This window comes from Medicago sativa, chromosome 2 (assembly GCF_051527215.1).
Source record: "Medicago sativa cultivar Bolivia chromosome 2, Bolivia_mono, whole genome shotgun sequence".
NCBI lineage: Eukaryota > Viridiplantae > Streptophyta > Magnoliopsida > Fabales > Fabaceae > Medicago > Medicago sativa.
In genome coordinates this window covers 24248100-24266065 of record NC_140750.1, presented here as the reverse complement: position 1 = coordinate 24266065, position 17966 = coordinate 24248100, and the positions used below count along the sequence as shown (strand labels likewise).

The window sequence follows — 17966 nt, the reverse complement described above, 5'->3', positions numbered from 1 at the left end:
TATAGTCAGGTTCATAAATGAGTCTAGCAATGCACATGTTGAGTTTTATGTAAAAACTACAAATGTGGATGACATTGATTGTAGGTATGATAGCGATGTTGAAGAAGTCGTGCGAAGAAAAGGTACTGGTGTAGTTGATGATGGTGAATTTGAAACTAATCTCGAGTACATAGTTGAATAATAATAATAATAATAATGATGATGATGATGATGATGATGATAATAATAATAATAATAATAAGGGTTATGCTAATCAGTGCCCTTAGAGCACTAGTTAAGGAAACTAAAAAATGTAAGGATTGAAAATGGACATATATATGACATGGTCATGCTATGAATCCAACTCCTAATAAATCGATTGAGGAAGTTTAACGTCTTGTTCAAATTATGTTTCTACCATATTATAAAATTCATTAAACACTTGTGGTGCTTCTAATTTATTAGTCATCAATAAAAAAAACAAAGTTATTCATGTACAATCATCATTAAATGAAACAAACCATCTCACACATAAATATTAGAAAAAGGGGTAGGTCCTCAAACATTAGAATGAATAACATTAAGTGGTTTAATAATTTTAATATCAATCGAAGGAAAATGGTTATGTGGTGTTTAGGAAACTAATAGACGTCACAATTAAAATATTGAATAATCATTTTAAAAACAAGGATGAAAATGTACACTTCATTAATGGAAAAGGAAGATGGTCGCGAGGTTTGTATTAAAGCCATATTTCAGAGGCAGAATGAGACTCCAAAACGACACTAAAGTGTGGAAGACAACACCTTCTGACCAATTCGTGCACCAAACACATAATATAACCCTTCATGATCCTTAGCAACTCGAATTGTCTTCCATGTTAAGACCTTGAAAAGCACGACGAGAATAAAAAAATATCACTGCACAATTATTATCTTATATCTTCTATAAGGTTACAAATAGAGATAAAGTTGTTCGAAAGTCTAGGAACATGAAAGTGAAGCACATCTTTTAATGTAAGAGGTTGAAGTTCAATGTCTTCACAACCATCAATAACAAGAATCATCTACAACAACAATATAAGAAACGACGTAAGAATAAATATACTTCAATTGTAATTGAGAATCAAATGTCATATGATGAATAACACCCAGATTAAGCATTTAAGCACTCTTAGAGCCTATATTAGAGGCATTAAGTGATCCGAATAAACATCTCATCACTCGTTTATAAATAAGTAACAATGAAACTATTTCCTTTAAACTTTGGAATCACAAAATAAGGAAGAGACATCCACAAAAATTGCAACAAAACTAAGACATGGACAACACCGATATCGAACAAATAGAAACAAAGAAGTCGCAACAAGAACAACATTATTGTCAGTGTAAATAAGCCAAATAAGTTCACTAACAACCAGTAAAAATGGGTCAAAGATGTGGAGTAGCAGCCAACAACAATGAGTTAAAAAATGCAAACAAAAATGTCAAAAAGCCCAAATGCACTAAGAAGAGTATCTCATATTGTGATTTTGAGCCCTCCAATTAAAAATGGAGGCTTGACGATAGGTTTGGGAAAGTTTGGCTCGGAAGGCGGAGCTTTACACTAAAACACAAGTGGAATTCACACATCGATGAATGAGGGACACATGACAGACTATGCAGTGATTGACAATGACAATTTTTTTTATTTTTGTTCAATGTTAAGGGGTCAGTCTCAATGATGTGGTCGCTGATCAGAGAGGTTTGATGAGTAGTGATGAATTGACTGTTAGAGCATTGAACATAAAAAAACAAAGGGAAAAAAATAGGGACTCTGAATGAAAAAGAGTGATAGAACGTAACATGACAAATGTAAAGCAAAGATAGTGTAAAAATGCAATGAGCTGCAACGAAGGTTGCACAAAACGAGAAAAAAGGCAGTAATGAAGAAACCAGAATGAAGGCAAAAAGTAACTTGACAACGGATATGGTTTACGCAAAAGTTAGACCCCCAAATTAGAAAATAATTCTCACGTATTGCAGTAATGTTAAAAGTTAATAAAAGACTAATTTGTATAAATAGAAAATTGTAAATCCAATGAGTTTGCTTAAAGGACTAAATACCAATAAAGCAAAGAGGAGTGATATGGACACCCACTTTAACACCACTCTCTTATTGGATGAAATAAATGTGGATACTACTACACTTTGGAAATGGATCACACATAAAGTGGTGAGATCCATATAGATTTCACCCAATAAGAGAGTGGGTATTATATACTCCCTCCGTTTCAAAATATAAGCAAAATTCACTTTTTAGGTTCATTCATTTAATGATGTATGTGATTTATAATATGAACTACATACATCATTAAATGAATGAACATAAAAAGTGATTTTTGCTTATATTTTGAAACGGATGGAGTAGGGTGTTAAAAAGAAGGGAAACACTAACAAGTGTCTTTATGACACATGTTAAGAAGTTTTAGAGAAATTCTAATATGGTCACATGACCAAATAAAAAGTGTTTGGTCACACACACATAAAGAAATATTTTTTTAATAGTAAAGAGGAAATTGATAAAAAAAAATGATTGAATATTTTAAGGACCAACTTTTTCTGCGTGTGTCCAAACACTATTGATTTGGTCTTGTGACCATGGAAGAATACCTCGAAGTTTTAAGTAAAAATTTTATCTTGAGATTTGTGTGTTCAACACATTGAAACATCGAAAAACAATTTTTTTTTTTTTTTTTACATAAAAGTTATCAATTGTTTATACTTTTGAATCCTTAACAAAGGGAAAAGATCCTCTCCATTTACTTGAAATAAATGAATAATGTCATTTGATGAGAGATAGACACAAAAAGTATATAATGGATCCTACCACTAATTGAGTCCCACCACTAGTATTTATATATTTTTAAAACTTTATTGTGTCTTTATCTCTGTAAATGGAATAAATAGATATGACACTAAATGGAGAGAATCCTAACTCCTTAACAAATGCCCGCAAGACCCTAAAAATAAAGTATTCCTAACATTTCTCATAAAGCAAAATAATTACCAATAACACACGACATATAATTTATAACAATACTTATAATGTTTAACCCACTAACACCTTTTATAAACGATAAAACCATAAAGACCAACACAAAGACCTAAATAAAACAATGGTTTTGCTAGCACGTATCCTTATGACAGGTGTTAAGTATAAAAAAACAATTTTGCATCGATATAAACATTTTTTTTTTTAACTTTTGAAACATTGAATGTACTACTTTTAAGACGATATTACTATACTAAATTCCTAATGCACACTCAGATCTATAATACATCATTTGTTCAATGAACTTAAAAAGTGTTTTTTTTTTTGTTTATAATAGTAACCGAAGGAGGTACACTATTGGTGGATGTTAACATTTTCCACAACATAAGACATAATACTCCCTCCGTTCTTAGATATATAAAAATATTTGCTTACTAATATATAGAAACAAATGTTAGTATATAAAATGTTGTTTGATTTGTTTTAATGAATATTTTTAAAACATCAATTTTTTATAATTTTTTATTATAGATAATTAAAAATATTAATGGTCAAAATTGTGCATTGAATGTTTGAAGTAGTTAACTGAGACATATATTCAAGAGTAAAGGAAGTAAATGAGTTTGACATTGATTTAGTTTATAACCTTTTGGGTTAACTTTATTCCTGCTGAATTTTTTTAAAGAAATTAAAACATGTTATTTTTTTAAGAGGACTAAAAATAAATTTTGCTATATTTATAAGAATAAAAAACTTGTGTAACCCTAACTTTTTTGTTGACAATAAACTTCTTTTTGGTGTATATAAAGAATTGTACTACACTATTACCATTGTGTGTTGTAGGGGTACTATAATATGATTATATCTATTAAAAAATGTTACATAAAAGCATACATTTTGTCCATTTTTCCACGTTTGTCCCATTCTACCACTCATCACATGACATTGGACCAAAATAAGAAAGAAACATCAAAAGAGTTGCGTGAAATTACCACTTTTCTTTTCGTATATTTTTTAATTTATAATTATAATCATAATAATTTTCATCATATCCATTTTAGAATAGACTATTTATTTAGTCGAACTATCAGTCTCTTGCCAATTTAGTCAATAAAATATATATAAATACAATAAGTATCCATTTAAGTATATAAATTTTTGCTATTAAGATGTTAGAGACCAAATTAATAGATTTTTGTATACTTTAATGACTAAATTAAAAGAGTTTAAATACTTTTGCACTACTTATTATGAGTGTGTCTGACTTGCTAGAAAACAGGGTTTAAGTTTGACAACATTTTGTATCCACCGTACTCATAATAAGTAGTTCATGTAGAAATTCATCCTGATACTAAACAAAATAAGTAGCAAAAATGAACAAAAACAACAATTCTTCTCCCTTACTAAACTGTGATCATTGTCTAAATTACAAACTATTAAAAATAGGAAAATACTATTTTTATTTTTCAACATAAAAATATCAGTATCTATTTATCTCTCACGATTATTGTTGTGTTTGCTTTAGCGGTGAAAGGGGGAAAACATGCGTCCATCAAGAAGCTTCAAATAGCAGCTTCACATCTTTCACGATTCCGTTGCTTTGAGACGCGGTATTTCAACGTGACGTAATTTTTAACTCAAATCCAAATAGGTATTGTGTCTTGTCCCTTAAAAAAAATGCACTTATGTGTTGTACTGTACTATTTTTTTTTTTTTTTTATGTCTAGTAATTACTGTTTTGCAGATTAAACACACCATACTTATCTATATATTTAAGGCAAATATTTATTTTTGTTCTTGGATGTGTAACGAGTAACACAATAACTTTTTAATGTACCAAAATTCCAAATAGTCCTTAATTTATGCATTTCATTAATCAAAATAGTCATTAAACAAAGGTTGATGTATCCGATCCAAATTAGCTTTTATTGACCAAAATGTCTTTTTTTTTTCGCGGTGTCTGAGATTTGAAACCCAAACCTTGCATATATTATGTATTATTCATACCAACTGAGTTAAGCTCACGAGAACACGCAAATGTTTTTATAAAAAGGACCAGAGAGAATATTTACTAATCGTTATATCAATTTTTATAAATGTTTATTTACTATTATTTTAATACTTATAAGAAAAATGTTATTGTCAACATTAAATGATTATTTTAACATCTACGACAAACTATGACGAACATAGTATTTAACTAAAAATTATTTTGAAGTTTCAATACATCGGATAATTCTTGTAATTATTTGATACGAAAATGACTATTTATCCATTTATCCTTCAAATAAAAAAATTATATAAAAAAAACAAAGAATATCCATCCCCATCATCCTCGTCCTGAGTGCACACAAGACACACTTGATTACATTAACGCCCCCAAGCTCAACGCATTCAAACGTCATCACTACTCTCTCTCTCTCTCTCTCTCTCTCTCTCTAGGATTCTAGGGTTTTGTAACAGTGACTCATTTTCACTTCTTCCTCAACAACTCACAGGTTCGATAATTCTCTCTCCTTCTCTCTCTCTCTCTCTACATGTGCATGCATGGAAATTTCTTCAGCTGTATTTTTTTTTCATGATTATCGTTTTTTTCAATGATTGTTTCTGTATATATCAATTTTGCGTGTAATTATTGCTTTGTTGATGATGATGATGATTGTTTTGAGTAACTGAGGAAAAATTCGAGTTTTTTTTTCTTACACTGGTTTGGTCAACGTGAAAGATGAGAGAGAAAGAACAATTATTAGTTATTACTTTGACTAGTTAAATAAAGCTTGATTTTTGTTAGGGTATTTCATTCAAATTCAATTATTGTCATGTTTTTTTTTTAATTATTGTTATTTGTATGCAATAATAAATTTGTTCTTTGTGGTGTTCAATACAGGGCTTTCAAGCCGGTTTGTTACGGATTATGAAAAAAGTGATTTTGATATTTAATCATTTAGAGATTAAATTTTTGTGATTTTGATTGAATTCTGCACATATTGCTTGTGGGGGTGAGAGTACTCTTAATTTTGTTTCAAAAGCATGTGTTTTTGGTTCTGCGGTGGCAAAAATTTGATTTTTAACGAATTGATTCTGTTAAATTGATTTGGGCTAAAAGTAAGATGATTTTTGTTCGATACATTCATGTGTAAGTGAGTTGAATGATAAATCCAAGACTAAGAATCGATTCTATAGGAAAAAGCTACAATTTTTAGCTTCGAGTCAGAACCAAACATGTGAAAATCAATTTTGCTTGCTCTAAAAGAGGAATCGAACATACACTTAGTTTCAATTTTTTTCCTTTTGGCGATAAATGTGATTTTGGAAATTTTTTTGTATTTCATTTATTCATTATTTTTTTTGGGGGACGATACAATATAATCACTCTTTTTGGATATTATGATTTTTCCCGTTTTCGTCTTATGTTGTCTGGGTATGATGATTGTTCCCATTTTCGTCTTATGTTATTTGGCTATGATGATTGTTCCCATCTTTCGTCTTATGTTATCTGGGTACGATGATTATTCCCATTTTTCGTCTTATGTTGTCTAGTAGGTATGATGATGTTTCCCATTTTCGTCTTACGTTGTCTCTATGTTCAATTGGAATATGGGTAGATAGGGTTGCTTTTGGTATGTTTGAGTGACTTCTTAGTTATACCTCTGTACGAGGAATGCTACTAACTTACTCTTTTGAACAACTTTTCATTACACTCTCTATGATCGGTCCGTTTTTATAAACGGCAACATAGTTGGCTCGTAAGTTGATCACTTTTTTCATTAAAAATGTTTTAACGATGGACAAATTGTAAAGAGTGTTTTGTTAGCATTCCTTTTTGTATAACTTATGATTACTTGAAATGGTTTTTGTTTGTGATCATGTCTACGATAAAACTTGCACCTATCATCACATTCCAAGCCCCAATTTCAGTATGATTTTAATGCTTCATATTTCCTTTGAATAGTAAATTAGTCACCTTGAAGTTTATGAAAAAATACATTGCCATCATTTAACTTTACATTAATAGGTATGTGGCTTCAGAAAACTTGAATTGTTACCCACAAGTGTTCAAGTAAAACCTTTTTTCACCACACACGGTGTTAACTGACTGGAATTATAATTTATTGAGCCGCACTTATATATTATTCCAGTTTAATTTTGTAATACTAATATGATATATTTTACATCAAAAGTTTATGTTGATTCAACAGTTTTTTGGCTCACAGGCACTTCTGGAGACAATGTCATGTTTCTGATTTCCATCACAAAAGAAGAGACAAATTAATCTTCCAGTAGTATGGCAACAGAGAGTCCAATTAGAATCTCAGAAGCTGGGGGGAAATGGCCTTCTCATATGGAAACTTCAGCTTATGGAACACCGCCTCGTAACATGGGGGCTGAGGATTTGGGTGTACTGTTGAAGGGCCATAGGTTCCGTGGTAGTGGAAAGGATGCGGCACCCAGTCGTAGTGGCAGTGCACCTCCGAGCATGGAAGGCTCATTTCTGGCCATAGAAAACCTATTGCCACTGCAAAACACCCAGGACGCAAGCTTGACAAATCTGAGCAGAGCTGTGAAAAATTGTGAATCTGAAGAACAGTTACGAGCTGATCCAGCTTATTTGGCATATTACAGTTCCAATGTCAACCTAAACCCTAGACTTCCTCCCCCGCTGACTTCCTGGGAAAACCGCCATATAGGGCATCGTGTTGGTAGTTCAAGAAACAATTGGGGACTGTCTTCTATAGATCATAGAAGTAAAAGTTCTTTACATTTACCGCAAGCAACTCTTTCTACACACAAGGAGGAGTCTGAGGATGATTCACCCCAACAACAGGCACATGAAAATGAATTACTGAACACAAGTGGAGTATGGCGGAGACAGGATGCAGCTTCATTGGCACCACAGCCAAAAAATATGGTTGATTTAATTCAGGTGATTATTTTGACATCAACTTCGGAATTTAACCAATTTCTTTCACTTTTCTGCACTAACATACTTGTTCATTTAACATTCATAATTTCACGTTCATATTACCATTGAATAGTATATTTATAATATTTTTCCATTTGGTTGCTGCATTGGCTTGTATCCTGCAAATATGGTATTTGTTATCTCATGCTGTAAGCTGTTACATATGTAGCTTTTAGTTGCTCCTCCAGATTAAAGATGTGATTGTAAATACAAATATTTGTTCAAAATTAAAATTTTCAGGAAGATTTTCCTCGCACCATGTCACCTGTATATAATATGTCTCTTTCTGCAAGTCATCGACTGGGGGATAAATCAATTGAATTAGAAGCTGGTTCCAGATCTTCTCATGACGCTCATGATACTGCAGTAGAGTCTGCTAAATCTACTGCAGGCGCGGATGATATTAGGGTGTCATCAAGTGTCGATGTCCACACCCCTGTTGCAAGCTCTTCAACATTTGAATCCACAGCTAGCATGGGTTTTAGCAACTTAGATGTTGCAACTGTTGCATCTCAATTAAATACACTTAGTGTATCTAATTTGCCAAATTCTGAAAGCCTGAGTTATGAAGAAAAATTGACGACCAGCTACCAGAACAATATGATGCAACGGCAGGTATTCGCGCAACAAAGCTATCCGTATGAAGTTCCTAGTGCCAATTCTCAAAGTGTAAACCCTGCCTACGTTGGCAGGGAACAGTTTCCTCATACAAGCAAGTTGCCTGATGTCCAGCCACTACTTCAGTCATCGGGGTTTACACCACCCCTATATGCGACAGCTGCAGCTTACATGGCCTCTGTAAATCCATTTTACAATAATATGCAGGCCTCAGGCCCATACACTCCTCAATATGTTGGTGGATACACTTTAAATCCCACCACGGTTCATCCTTATATTTCTGCATACCCTCCTCATGGTGCTGTACCATTTGTTGATGGGGCTACTAGTTCTAGCTATGCTCCGCTAACACCAGGGGTTTCAACCGGGGGTAATATTTCGCATGGAGCTGAAATGGTACATGCAAACAAGTACCTTGGGCAATTTGGATTTCCTGTACAGCCTTCTTTTGGCGATCCAATTTACATGCAATATAATCAGCAACCTTTTGTGGAGGGATATGGTATTTCTGGTCATTTTGATCCACATGCACCTAGAGCAAGTGTTGTTCAAATAAATCCTTATGATTCACAAAAAAGGCCTGGTACTGGTGCTTATTTGGATGATAAAAAATTACATGAACAGAGAACTGGTGCTAGTATGAACTCAAGAAGAGGTGGGCTGCCTGTTCCTAGTTATTTTGGACATGTGCCAAACACGGGCTTTGTAATGCAGTATCCAGGTTCACCACTTCCCAGTCCAGTTTTGCCTGGATATCCAGATGGAAGTCCTGGTGTTTCAGGAGGTAGAAATGAAGTAAAACCTTCCCCAGCTTCTGGTAGAAATGGAGGCATGGTAACTGGATGGTATGGTCCAAGATCCTTTGACAGTGGTCAAGACCCCAAGATTGTTAACTTCCTTGAAGAGTTGAAATCTGGCAAAGGTCGCAGATTTGAGCTATCCGATATAATTGGACATATTGTTGAATTTAGGCAAGTAGTTTTCTTTGCTCTCTTTCCACCTATCTAATTGATGAGATTCTTGGTTTTGGAAATTAAGTTCACACTGTCTTTTACCTCCAGCTCTGATCAGCATGGAAGTCGATTTATACAACAGAAGCTGGAAAGTTGTGGTGCTGAAGAGAAGGCATTGGTGTTCAAAGAGGTTCTTCCACATGCTTCTAAGTTAATGACTGATGTATTCGGTAACTACGTAATACAGAAGGTGAGTTCTTAGAAGTGATGTATATTGCCGTAAATTTTATGTTTGCCTCCAAATCTGTTTTGGTTAATTTGTCCCTTTTTCATGTGTTTAGTTTTTCGAGTATGGAAACCCTGAGCAGAGGAAGGAACTTGCAGATAAACTGGCTGGTCAGATACTGCCTTTGAGTCTGCAGATGTATGGATGTCGTGTAATCCAAAAGGTATATCTTATCTTAATCTTAATCTTAATCTTAATATATATAAATGTTAGGCAGTCTCCAATCAATCCTGTTTAACCCTAATCCCGCCCTTTTTGGCGGGTCTAAATAATTTTTTTAAAAAAAAGGTTTGCTGGGAATTGAACCGCCTACCGATAACTACACCTTAGAGCTTTTACCACTAGACCACTAACATTTTTATTGAAATATTGTTACTTCTAAAATGGATATGTAATCCTAAATGCCTTTTTTTAAGCCACTAACACTCATTTTTATTGCGTTTATTTCCATGTTTGATTACTTTCACATAATTTAATTTATGACTTTGATTCCATATTCAATTTTGTTTGTGCAAACTAATGTTTTTAATTTACTTTTGTGATTTTGCATTTCGACCACTCTCAATCATCACTTAGTTTGATTGTTTCTATGACTTTAAATGTAACTCTAAAATTAAATTAATAATTTAGCCACTTTGATACTTACATATGAAACTCAACAAAACCCGTACATCGTACGGGTTAGAGTCTAGTAATTTAAAATGACTCGTGTAGCTTTACTATATTAGTGTAGACTTATTTCACCAGCATGCTTGATAGGTAATGACTATTGTAATCTGTTCACAATTAAGATGTTTTGATGATGTCTTTAACTCTGTATGACTTTGTTTTTGTTGTTGAATCAAAGCCTTCAGATAATTTGAAATTCAGTTTTGTTGATGCTCTGTTCATATTCACAATCTAGTTCGGAACTGACTTCTGATTTTTTCAAATGACAATCTGAAAATGAGTTGTCTGACTCTGACCCAATTTGCCTTTTATTACAACATCCAGCACCTCTGGCAAAGAGTTTATAAAATCTGATTTGAATTTATTATTGTTGCTTATCTTGTAAAGTTGTAAATTTACTTTTATAGTTAAGTTGTAGGTATTAACAAGACCAATTTGTTCAGAGTTGTAGACACTGCTATTGCATTGTTCATGAAATCATATGTTAAAGTCAAATACAATGAAGCATTTTTTGCAAGTAAATTATGGATTTATTGAGGGCTTTGTTATGGAAAGAAACCAAGAAAAGATTAAATGTAGACTTAGTCAAGTTAAATAAAATGCTCACTGTAGCTGTAGTTTGGTTTCATAAATAAAATAAAAAATCACAAATTCAAAGAATTGACACTGATAAACCTGTATGTTTATGGGATTCGTTGGGTTCACCTGTACCCAGCCCAAGCTGCAGATGGTGGGCTGATTTGGTTCTGCAGGTAGGGTTGAGCCTGAAATCACCCAACACACCTACTTGTCAGATTACTTTCCCCTTGCTTATGATTATAATGCTTAACTGTTATTAACAAATGATAATATAAGTTGAACTGCTGTGGAACTATGTTGTTCTGTTTACATACTTTCTATCATATAATAAGTGAAATGATGTCATCCCAAAATCTCACTTTTGAAAAACAAAAATAAGGCCAACTTGGAACAATATTGTTTAAATTATGGGAAACACAACATATTGGCGCTGGAGAGTACATCGTTTTCCACTTCAATATCTTGACAAAAATCACTAACCCAACCCCTGCCTGTGTAGGTTGGGTTGAGGTTTTTTTGCCTCAGCCCATGTATACAGTTTTGTTGTATGCACTTTTTGGCAGATGAATTTTTTTCCTTCCTGATACCATGAGGCGTAGATTCATTGCACTTTCTACTCAAGTTATGCTGTTAAATAATAAACACCTGTGAAATTTATAATTCTGCTGAAGAATGCATAGTTGCGTAATTCAGAGTTGGTGGACCACTTTCCTGTTTTTGTTTTCTATTAAATCAAGATTGTTTGATGGTTAATAAAGTTGAAAATAGAGCAAAGTCTTGGCTACAAAACAAGTATTCTATTGAAAATAGAGATGATGTTCTTATATTTGTTTTATGTCCATGCAGGCACTCGAGGTTATTGAGCATGAACAGAAAGCTCAGCTTGTTCGTGAGCTGGATGGAAATATCATGAGATGTGTTCGTGACCAAAACGGGAATCATGTAATACAGAAGTGCATCGAGTCTATTCCGACTAACAAAATTGGCTTTATACTATCTGCATTTCGTGGTCAAGTTGCTAATTTATCAATGCATCCTTATGGTTGTCGAGTCATCCAGGTATAGTTATTGCTTTGCCTTTCCTGAAATGAAGTTTCTTTTTTGTGTCATGCATTAAGTAGGATAATGTTTCTTGCAGAGAATTCTAGAGCATTGTACAGACGAGGTTCAGTGTCAGTTTATTGTGGATGAAATCTTGGAGTCAGTTTGTTCTCTTGCTCAGGACCAGTATGGTAATTATGTTACCCAGGTTAGTTGCTTGCAGCCTCTTCTATGTCAATCATTAGCTTCTGGTGTTTTCGGTGCATATAAGAAAGAAGATATATAGTTGGAGGCAGATGTGCATGTGTCCGTTCTATCTGTAGCTTATGGTTACAAGTCACCACACCCTATGGAATTGCTGTGACTGGAAAATAGCATGACTTGTGACGGTCTCGGCTGTCACTTATATTTTGATTTTAAATATTTTTTAATTTTACTTGTTCCAATTCTTCTTTCCGTTAATTTCTTCCTAAGCCCTTTTGAATCTTTTGTTAGCGGAATCACTTCTCAACACCTCTTTTCCCAAATTTAACCATCACAAGGAGTCTTGTACTATAAAAATTGGTTATAATTGATACAAGTCTGGTTTGAATTAGCTTGTACTCCCTCCGGTCTCATTTATAAGCAACTTTTGCTTTTTCAGATTCATTAAATAAGTGACGTATCTAATAAACTATATTATGTTTCAGATACATTACTTATTTAATGAATCTGAAAAAGCAAAAATTGCTTATAAATGTGACCAGAGGGAGTACTTATGAGAGCAAAACCTTTTTAAGAAACTCCCTTATCTACTTTTTAAGAACCTCCCTTCTTTGAAGCTAACACTTTTGTACTTCAGCAATACGTATTTGTGAGGTATCCTACTTATTTGTTTATTTTTGAATGAAATTGTCTTATCCTATACGCTGGAACACCTACAGCTTAAGAGGTTCCAATAAATTTAGAACTGTTCATTTGTACAAGTGATTTCAATTTTGATGGTTTTCATTGAGCTATAAAAAATATAATGGCATACAATGATGTGCTCAGAGAGGTATTGCAGATTGGCTTTAGAGAAGTGAAGGGTTGTATTTCAGGTTCAAGCAACTAAAATAGGAAAAGTAGAGGAAACCAATAAAATTATATGTTAAACCGCAAGAGTATACATGATTAGTTATTAGAATTAGGACTTATGACATCATTTGGTCCTTGTGGCCTTCGCTAATAGGAAAAGGCACTACTTGGGTTGTAATAAATAATGATGGTTTACAGTGATTGTTTGGTGTTTACAAGTGGTTTTTATCCATATTGAACAATTCTATGCAAGGTAGTCAATTGCGGCCAATAGAGGCGCGATCGCGGTGTTGCAGAGCAACATTGCTGGCCGCCACAGCAAGGTTGGGAGTGCAGCATATTAAAGTTGCAGCCACAATAGGTGCTTTTGCGAAGCTGCGCATCTTGCCCGCGAGATTGATGCCCCTTAAATATTAGACTTCAGAGGGGTATCAAGGGTATTTTGCACTCAAACTTTGCTTTCTTCGCTTTTTCTCTGTGGTTGCAGAATTGCCTTCTTCCTTCAAACGAACTGTGACCATCTTCCCCCATTCTTCCTTTCTTTTCTGCGTGACAACCGCAACACCACCATTGCTCAGTCGCACGCCACCGTCAAACAGTGCCAAGCTGTCATGGAAGTCACACACGATCATGTTCTGTTTTTTCCAGTTTTCGATCTGTTTCATGCTTCTTTCCGTTGCCTGCTCTGTTTTTCTGTTCCAAATCCGTTTCTATTTTTTCTTCTTATGTTCCTATTTCTTCAAGTTTTTCTATTTTCCCCACTTCGCTTCTGTTCCTGTTTTTTTTTTAATATTTTTTTTACCTATGTTCTGTTTGTATTTTTCCTCTCTTTCACTATTTTCCCCTTCAACCTTCTCTCTGTTTTATCTTTCCCACCTGTTATGACTTTTTATTGCTTGATATGAATATTTCACCAGTCGAGTTATTTGCATAGTTTTTTTACATTAAATACGTGTTTATAGTACATTCATGTACTATGTCCATCAAATAGCAACCATCCAGCTATCCCACTTTCAGGGTCGGCTCTGCGCCTCTATTCGGGGTTGACTACCTATATTTTATGTTGGTTTCTAATGGAAACCTCTTCATTTTATCTGGGCTGGGGGCTGTATTTGTTGTAACGAGTGACAACAAACCTTTTTTTTTTTATTTTTTTTATATATATATTGAAGGATTAAAAAGCTTTACTTGATTGATTTATTCTGTTTTTATTGTTTCCCCCTCACCCCTCATAAATATCATATTTTGCCTTCGAAAATATTTCTAATCTTCTCATTCTTAATCAGTTTCGTATTATGCATAAAAAATCGTTGGCAATAAAGCACAATATAGTCGGAGTTTTTCATTGCATGGCTTAAGGGGAATTTGAGGCTGCCTCCCTCTTTCCCTGGCATTTTCATTTGAGAGTATGTATTTGTGTTTTATTTACAGTTCACTCATGAACTTTCACGATGCTTGATTTGATGTAGATTAATCATGTAATGTAACTAACTACTTTTGACTTTGACTCTGGACTTTGTCATGGTTTGCTACCCTTTCGTATGCCAATATTTTTTCAAAAAATTCTCTAAGGAGCATTGCTTTCCTTATATCATCACAGCATGTGTTGGAGAGAGGTAGACCTCAAGAAAGGAGCCAAATTATAAGCAAGCTGTCAGGACATGTTGTTCAATTAAGCCAGCATAAGTTTGCTTCGAATGTTGTGGAGAAATGTCTGGAGTATGGTGACGCCTCTGAACGGGAAGTGTTAATTGCGGAGATTATTGCGCATGATGAGCAAAACGATAATTTATTGGTAAGTTCAAACTTTGTAATTCTAATTACAAGCTTATTATTCTTCATAATTTCTACCTTACAATAAAAGAACTTTCCATTCATTGTCTTATTTGGTGTTGATAGAAGCTTTGTGATGTCTTTGATAATGATTGAGCACGACGTAGAAGAATGTCTTTAGTAATTTTTTATGGTTTAAAATTTTTAGTATCCAAAAATATACCATTTTTTAGTGTAGTTCCTGTAATTTTTGTTTTGTTTTTAGTCCCTGCTAATATGCCACTTTTTGCATTTGGTCCTAGTTGTTTTGATGCATATTTTCCGGGAATGGGAACATATTTAAACATTTTTCTATTCTGGTGATGTAGTTTATTTTTATTACTATAATTATGACATTATGGGACATGCACGGTCAGTATAAATCAGTATTCAATTGACGTACAATGAAAACCCATTATTTTTACGGAAAATTCTATGGTGAAATCATGAAAATGACTTCTCTGGTGAAGTTAACACTATAGCATCAAAAGTGTAGTGAGTAACACCCCACTGTTTGTACAGTGGCATCAAAAGTTCAGTCCCCATAGTATCATCAATTCATCATATTAACAAGACTACACTTAATCTAATTTTATCCTACCTTGTTTTAAGTGTAACACCCACCCCACAAAGTGTAACACTTAAGACTATCACATAATATCATCAACTCTGTATGCATGTTAAAATGCCAACGATAAAATAGTACCTGTATGTCCAAGATGTTGCAAGCATTACTAGATGAGTTACTATTGATCATTAATCAATAATCAACAATTTAAAAATGAATCAAACATTAAGATCAAAATTAACTTTTTCTAAAAAGTCAGTTTCCTAACTGCACCGTAGAAGCTCCCTATTTTTACACTTCATATCATCAATTTTAAGATTCAGTTACAATAATTGGCTGGTATGTCAGAATAGTGGATTCTCATTGGATACATGTGTAAAGTTAATTTACATCGACAATTTATCATTTTTGAATAAAATCGACAATTATTCAAAAATCGACAATTTATCATAATGTGTGTTAATTACCACATGAACTTCTGTTAACTGTCGATACTATGTGTCATCCCTAGTCAGAGGCATTGTGATAGGCCCCAGAAATTCAAGCTGGAAATTGTGTGTTATTATTGACTGAAAATGGAGCTCAACGGCTCTACAATGGAAAAATAACAGAATGCAAAAGATAGTGGAATGTAAGGATATTGTAAGGGAGCCAAATTTGATGTTTGAGACATCTGAATTTTTACTAGTATTGGTAGAATTAAATGTAGTGTGAATAATGCTTGACTAATTGAAATTTTTTATAACTGGCGTGAATGTATGTCATTTTGGATTTGTACTCTTGCTTACTTGATCCTATTTTGATTTTCATTGTAGACAATGATGAAAGATCAATTTGCAAATTATGTGATCCAGAAGGTTATTGATATCTGTTCTGAAAATCAGCGAGCAAGGTTACTTTCGCACATAAGAGCTCATGCTAATGCTTTGAAGAAATACACTTATGGAAAACACATTGTGGCTCGTATGGAACATCAATTCGGAGGTGTGTTCTTCCTGTACTTTGTTTTGAAAATTCGTTACATTGACAATATCAATACGATATGTTGCTATCTGAATGCCCCAGGATTCAATGACTGTTGGTTTGCTGTGTTGAGTATGTGGAAAATAAGGAGGAAGTTTAAATGAAAGCTATTGCACACTTGTCTTGTGCAACAAAAATGAAAGAGAAATAAAATGTTCATTTTTACTGATTTTGAACCTGTTCTCTGTTTTCTAAATTCTCACTTTGTTCCACCTACTCAACCATGATAACATTAAATGTCTAAATGTAACTGTTAGAATATACGCATATACTTGGAATATCTTTAATATCTTCGATATTATATTAGAGTATCTTAAGTTATTTCATATGATTAGTTTATAATCTTAGAGTATCTCTTAGTATTTGATTTTATATTACTTGTTATTATTATTTGTTGTTGTTGATATAGGATTGAGTCTATGTATCCCTATATATAGAGAGGGATTAATGTTTAGTATCAAGTTAGTATTAAGTTATTATCAATAATATTCAAGGTTCCTATTATTTTTCTGCCTTCTACCTAAAATCCCTATACTTCAACATGTAAAACTAGGTTTCCTGTTTTCTATTTTGTGAATTTCTTTTTCATTAAATTATGGTTGATATTACCCATTTCCTTAATCTTACAATTAGGAGTTTTAAATAGAAACTAATATAATTAGAAAGAAAAAAAAAGTACTAGTGACATACTCTTTCCTACACTATGATTGAATTTGAATGAAGTTCATGTGGGTTCAACTAATTCATGGGGTCTCATTTTCAAAGTGGTACGACTAAGGGCCACATGAATTTCACTCATTCATGAAGAGTGCTGCAAAGAGTCTTAAAGAGCGTATTGCTACTTGCTAGCATTTTTTTAATCAGAACATTTAGCAAAAACACACAAACCCTGTCTTCCAGAGAGAGAAAAATACATAAAGGACACTTTATCATGGAAGAGAAGCAAACATCTGGTATCTGTATCGTGATGACTTGCTATCATGTACTTGTTTTGTGGCTTCTTCTCATCCCTTTACTTAATTTTTGCATGCAGAGAATCAAGCACCCAGTTCATGATGAGATTACTGAAGAAGCACATGAATATCCAGCAGTGCTGCAGTGGCATGCTAACCTCACTGCTTCAACATATCTTCTGCGCAGGAAATAGCTCAGACATTGATTTCTGATCCTGTTAATGAATATACTTCATTCCTGTGATTTCATATCTGCACATTGATAGCTTCAGGAGATAGTAGTATATAAAGATACACTATGAAACCTAATGTAATTATGTCATTCAAATAATTGGTTGGAAATGTTTGAATATAATTATTTAGAAGGAAACCCTTCTTGGATGTAAACTTTACTTGGACCTGACCGACTTAATCCATGGTTGGTTTTCTTAGA

General features: G+C 33.4%; 1 protein-coding gene across 2 annotated transcripts; it reads left to right on the top strand.

Moving 5' to 3' along the window:
* The first annotated feature begins 5406 nt into the window (after window positions 1-5406).
* On the top strand, window positions 5407-17966 carry LOC146945705 (pumilio homolog 6, chloroplastic-like). 2 transcript variants are annotated; one of them, XM_085744003.1, is made up of 10 exons: window positions 5407-5510; window positions 7227-7936; window positions 8216-9564; window positions 9655-9796; window positions 9888-9995; window positions 11927-12139; window positions 12219-12329; window positions 14778-14972; window positions 16373-16541; window positions 17614-17966. In XM_085744003.1, exons 2-10 carry the CDS (start codon window positions 7298-7300, stop codon window positions 17634-17636), a joined length of 2949 nt encoding a protein of 982 aa, XP_085600129.1. In that variant the 5' UTR covers window positions 5407-5510; window positions 7227-7297; the 3' UTR covers window positions 17637-17966. The 2 variants fall into 2 exon arrangements, with proteins under 2 accessions (XP_085600129.1, XP_085600130.1); XM_085744004.1 differs by having other exon boundaries at window positions 7212-7936.

Excerpts from the sequence above, each read along its gene's own strand:
- LOC146945705 (XM_085744003.1), top strand. The coding sequence starts at position 7,298 with ATGGCAACAGAGAGTCCAATTAGAATCTCAGAAGCTGGGGGGAAATGG. Across the intron at positions 12,140-12,218 it reads ATGGTTGTCGAGTCATCCAG|AGAATTCTAGAGCATTGTAC; the intron begins GTATAGTTATTG and ends TGTTTCTTGCAG. Across the intron at positions 14,973-16,372 it reads AGCAAAACGATAATTTATTG|ACAATGATGAAAGATCAATT; the intron begins GTAAGTTCAAAC and ends TTTTCATTGTAG.